The sequence below is a fragment of the Oncorhynchus mykiss genome, chromosome 3, assembly GCF_057628025.1.
Source record: "Oncorhynchus mykiss isolate SJ-2025 chromosome 3, ASM5762802v1, whole genome shotgun sequence".
In the NCBI taxonomy this organism is placed as follows: domain Eukaryota; kingdom Metazoa; phylum Chordata; class Actinopteri; order Salmoniformes; family Salmonidae; genus Oncorhynchus; species Oncorhynchus mykiss.
The window spans coordinates 67513003-67519002 of NC_143024.1; the positions used below are offsets into that span (position 1 = coordinate 67513003).

General features: G+C 44.8%; 1 protein-coding gene across 1 annotated transcript in view; it reads right to left on the reverse strand.

Annotated features, from left to right (window-relative positions):
• LOC110504309 (inactive phospholipase C-like protein 1) overlaps nucleotides 1-5781 on the reverse strand; it is a 122679-nt gene extending 116898 nt beyond the window's left edge. Inside the window, exon 1 of the mRNA XM_036974642.2 lies at nucleotides 4258-5781. Within this exon, the coding sequence (XP_036830537.2) occupies nucleotides 4258-4434 (177 nt within the window). The 5' untranslated portion in view covers nucleotides 4435-5781. The remainder of the gene's footprint in view (nucleotides 1-4257) is intronic.
• Between the last annotated feature and the right edge of the window lie 219 nt (nucleotides 5782-6000).

Below are 6000 nucleotides of genomic sequence, written 5' to 3' on the forward strand. Positions count from 1 at the left end.
CTACGTATTTACTCATAGAGTTGTATCCGCAACAAGTCAATTGGATGGAAACAACTGATGGGAAAATGCGCGTATTGTTTTTATGCAGATTTTAGAATATTCGCATGGAAATCTGGCGCCAATTGGATGGAAAACTATAGACACCCTAAAGACAATGGCAAGTGTTCTAGTCCAGTGTCACTTTGATTAGTCCTGCACATCGTGGTTCACCAGCAGCCCTAAACATCTAAAGAATAACCTACAGACCAGCCAAAACAAGAATTGTAAACTCCCCTCTCATACTCATCTGGAGGTTGAGCATTTTTTTGTCTGTTTTTTTGCCTAGCATTTTTTTGTCTAATGTGTCTGTCATTGTATATGTATTTATGTAAAAATAGGGACCACAATGGAAGTAAATACCAGACTTTATTGTGCAATCCCGGGTAACATTTTTTGTTGTTTTGTTTGTTTGTTTTTTTAAATTTTACCCCTTTTCTCCCCAATTTCGTGGTATCCAATTGTTTTAGTAGCTACTATCTTGTCTCATCGCTACAACTCCCATACGGGCTCGGGAGAGACGAAAGTTGAAAGTCATGCGTCCTCCGATACACAACCCAACCAAGCCGCACTGCTTCTTAACACAGCATCCAACCCGCAAGCCAGCCGCACCAATGTGTCGGAGGAAACACCGTGCACCTGGCAACCTTGGTTAGCGTGCACTTCGCCCGGCCCGCCACAGGAGTCGCTGGTGCGCGATGAGACAAGGACATCCCTACCGGCCAAGCCCTCCCTAACCCGGACGACGCTAGGCCAATTGTGCGTCGCCCCACGGACCTCCCGGTCGTGGCCGGTTAAGACAGAGCCTGGATGTGAACCGGGTAACTTTAAAAAATCTTTGTACTGTGTGTATATACATAAATATTTTGTTTTTTTTACTGACAAATAAAACCAATCAATCAATCCAAACTGTGCAGCGGCCATTTGATGAATGGAATGAGACATCTATTACAAAACACACAAAAAATCCAATGACATTCGGAGATTGTCAAGCCAGGCCTTCAATACTGGGTAAACCCACAAGGTAAGGAAGGATGTATTTTCTGTTTGTCGAGATTGACATAATCTGTGTATTGTGGTGTTGAAAATGCAAACCATGATATTGAAGTCCCCAAAGTCGGTATGCTTTGTTTATTGGTTGTGAGGTACATTGGAACAAAAACCTGTTGGTGGAAAATGTGTTGCATATATTTGATATAATTATACATATGTCATCAAAATGTTGAAAACCACATGTCCCCCTAGCTATCATTGTCTGCAGACGGCTCTGATCCTACAGTCGTTGCCAAAAGTTTTGAGAATGACACAAATAATAATTTCCACAAAGTTTGCTGCTTCAGTGTCTTTAGATATGTTTGTCAGATGTTACTATGGAATACTGAAGTAGAATTACAAGCATTTCATAAGTGTCAATGGCTTTTATTGACAATTACATGAAGTTGATGCAAAGAGTCAATATTTGCAGTGTTGACCCTTCTTTTTCAAGACCTCTGCAATCCGCCCTGGCATGCTGTCAATTAACTTCTGGGCCACATCCTTACTGATGGCAGCCCATTCTTGCATAATCAATTCTTGGAGTTTGTCAGAATTTGTGGGGTTTTGTTTGTCCACCCGCCTCTTGAGGATTGACCACAAGTTCTCAATAGGATTAAGGTCTGGGGAGTTTCCTGGCCATGGACCCAAAATATCAATGTTTTGTTCCCCCCAGCAAATTAGTTATCACTTTTGCCTTATGGCAAGGTGCTCCATCATGCTGGAAAAGACATTGGTCGTCAACAAACTGTTCCTGGATGGTTGGGAGAAGTTGCTCTCGGAGGATGTGTTGGTACCATTCTTTATTCATGGCTGTATTCTTAGGCAAAATGATGAGTGAGCCCACTCCATTGGCTGAGAAGCAACCCCACACATGAATGGTCTCAGGATGCTTTACTGTTGGCATGACACAGGTCTGATGGTAGCGCTCACCTTGTCTTCTCCGGACAAGCTTTTTTCCGGATGCCCCAAACAATCGGAAAGGGGATTCATCAGAGAAAATGACTCTACCCCAGTCCTCAGCAGTCTAATCCCTGTACCTTTTGCAGAATATGAGTCTGTCCCTGATGTTTTTCCTGGAGAGAAGCGGCTTCTTTGCTGCCCTTCTTGACACCAAGCCATCCTCCAAAAGTCTTCGCCTCACTGTGCGTGCAGATGCACTCACACCTGCCTGCTGCCATTCCTGAGCAAGCTCTGTATTGGTGGTGCCCCGATCCCGCAGCTGAATCAACTTTAGGAGACAGTCCTGGCGCTTGCTGGACTTTCTTGGGCGCTCTGAAGCCTTCTTCAGAGCGCCTTCTTAAAGTTCTTGATGATCCGATAAATGGTTGATTTAGGTGTAATCTTACTGGCAGAAATATCCTTGTCTGTGAAGCCCTTTTTGTGCCAAGCAATGATGACGGCACGTGATTCCAAGCACCACCCTCCTATTGAAGCTTCCAGTCTGTTCAAACTCAAACAACATGACAGAGTGATCTCCAGCCTTGTCCTTGTCAACACTCACACCTGTGTTAACAAGAGAATCACTGACATGATGTCAGCTGGTCCTTTTGTGGCAGGGCTGAAATGCAGTGGAAATGTTTTTGGGGGATTCAGTTCATTTGCATGGCAATGGCAAAGAGGAACTTTGCAATTCATCTGATCACTCTTCATAACATTCTGGAGTATATGCAAATTGCCATCATACAAACTGAGGCAGCAGACTTTATGAAAATTACTATGTGTAAAGAAACATTTGAAACAAATTGTTATTTGTGGTCGTAAACATTATTTTGAGTTAATTCTATGTGCAATTTATTTTACAAGGAGAGGGTCATGTGAAAATATTTGAAATGTTGGGGAGGGGGGTGCATGTTTTGGGGGTGACACCTTGAGTAACCTGGTTTCCCTAAACAACCATGTCCAGTTAATTAGCCAGGTTCCTATCAGAATTCCCCATCCTTCCTTCCTTCCCTCCCTCCCACCCTCCCTCCCTCTGTTCCCTTCCCTCCCTCCCACCCTCCCTCCCTCTGTTCCCTTCCCTCCACGCCTGTCACTGACATCTCTCTCATCCTCTCCTCTCCTCTCTCCATCTGTCCATCACTCGTGACACTTCCTGTCAATAGGACAGAGAGAGGTCTCTGTTGGCACAATCAACACATCAGTGCCTCTCAGCTGGGAGGTACACACACACAGACAAACTGGAGTATGGAGCCTCCCTATAAGGAAGACACACTAACATAACATAAATTCAAAAATGTAGCAAGGTTACTCCACTATAATTCCACTATGGATAAAGTGTGCGTAATGGCACGGATTAGGCACAGGTTTGCCATGTGAATACGAATGTGTGATGCGCTGTGTGGACCTGAACTGAGATTATCAGGCGTATGGCATGGTATGCCCGGTGTTGTTTGGAGTAGGTGTTGTTCAGAGTAGGTGCGGGCGGCGTCACAGATTGAATGAACAATGTGTAGCCTATATTATTTGGCGCATAGTAGGATAGTGGTGCATAAACACAGTTAAAATCACAACGATACCATATGGTAGTAGTAGTAGTTATTTTGAGTGCGTACTGAGTGAGTAAATTATGCTGTGCATGACTGAAGTGAGTGACACCTGCTGTTGCCTACATTGTATATCCAAAGAGACCAATAGACCTAGGCTACGTAATTTCAGTTTCACAACACTATTGTAGCCCATCGCACCCTGCACATTTCTCTCCTTGAAAAATAGATAACTTTCTTAGAAGTCCTCAACAACAATTGTCATCCAGTGTGAGGTACTACGTCTGAGAACCAAATTGAGACCACCTCTGAAGAGTAGCATACATGGCATTTGTCTGATGCTTGTTCGCACGATAATGTAATCACAACCCTCTGTAGCTTATCCTACTTCTATTAAATATTGACAGTCCATTATCCGGCGGCTCCATGTCGAGTGTCTGTTGCAGAGATATTAGAAGTAGATGAATAGACATTATGAATATTGCAATGGGAGGCTCCAGTGCGTCTATTAGGCCTAGCCTATGGGTTTTCAATATACAGCCTGGGTATTTGGTTTCCTTTGGGTGAACTATGGTAAACAATTGGCTAAGGGAAAGGCAGGCGCTTGTGTTTGTCCGGTCTGTTAAACCGAAATCGGTCAGATAGATGTGCCAGTGTCATTACATGTAGCCTCAACAATCACCTCAATGCACGAATCTCTTACCTTGATGATGCTGCTCCTGCGGGGGGCCGCCCTCACTGCCTCCAGGACGATGGTATCATTGTCCTGGCCGGGGAGGATGACTCCGCTCCGCCTCCCCGTCCTGGACGCTCTCGGCGGGATGATCTCAGGAGCTCCATCATCGCACAGACCGTCCCCATAATGCTCTTGCTCCGACATCTTCTCAACAGAAGCCCAAGTTCAAGTTTCAGGTTAGGAAATCACAAAATTGTACGTATTGCCTCGGAGTAAGTCTGCGTTGGTCGTTGTTTTTTTATGGGTGCCATTTATTTACAGAAGTGCCCGGGTATTGAGGGGTCTGCTGCGCCTTTCCAAAAACATTAAATCACGGAACCGGACTCCAGCTCATCTGGCCTCGGGCTATTCCGTTAGTCCGTTAGAGCGTCCCCGGTCCGGCAGTCGGGTAGGTTAATTACTTAAATGTCCTTAATTATGCCGAAAGTCCATCACATCCAATCTCATGTTCGCTCTCCAGTGTCCACGAAGTCGACTTGACTTGTATATCCTACTATCTGGTATAGAATCAAAGGATTGGGTGGGGAACACCCACTATAGACAATCGGAAATGTGCCCTGTTGGGAAATCAAAACACCACTGACACGCGCAGACTTAAATGTAAATTGGTTTTGATAACGAGTTTACCCAAAATACTATGCATTCCTGAGGGACGTGTTTTTCGCGCAACAAGTCCGATCAGTTTCACAGATTGGCAGCATCAGCCCTACCTCTCCATGAAAGAAAGCGCTGTCCTGGATGCTTCCAACAACAAAGCTTTTTCACACACAATGATAGGTGAACATTGGGAAGAGGAAACTTCGCAATAAAAATCGTTAAAAACAACTAACCTATTTAGGTGTAGGTTACCCAAAGTAGCTTACTCAGTCTGCCTTACCATCACCGACACAGTTACCAAAGTGCAAGGCAGTGAACTTTACGCTGTGATATATGGTGTTCTGTTAGGGAGAACAATACTTATTTACATTACATAGTTCCGTACATTGACTGAGATCTCAAAGTACCGTAAACTGCTAATCGCTTATAGTCAGTCTGCAACAGCCGATGTTGACGAGAATGAGGAACACAACTGACAGTTACAACGCCTCTACTCCTCCCCACCTCTCTGCCCCTGCCCTCCCTCCTATCCTAGAAATCATGATTGACGTGTCATGCGACCAATACACACAGGTATTTGGCACTCGTAGCGAAAAAGGGCACGCAGTTAACGTACCCAAACTCGTGGATGGGTGGAGTCAGAATTCGCGGGCTCTGGAATGCCTCACGTGTTGGAAACGTTCCAGATGTTCTTGTGGCGAGGAGAGGGCTTGGAACAGCAGAACACAGGAACAGCAAGGAGGGTCTCACTCGAGCAGGATTCCTCAACTGGCGGCCTGCAGGCTGAATTTGGCCCACGGTGATTCTATTTATTTATTGTTGGACATAAATGACTGTAAAAACACCCGCAAATCAGCTTCAAGTGATTTTCGTTTTGGAAATATTTTCAAAGTATTCCCACATATAATAGAGATATAGGCATATACAAATGTAACCCATAAGAGACTAAGCCCTGTCTAAGAGGGGGTCTACTAAGCTACACTACATGACCAAAAGTATGTGGAGCATGACTCATCACTTCAGAGAACGCTTTTCCACTGCTCCAGTGTCCAATGGTGGCAAACTTAACACCACTCCAGCAGACGCTTGGCATTGCACATGGTGATCTTAGGC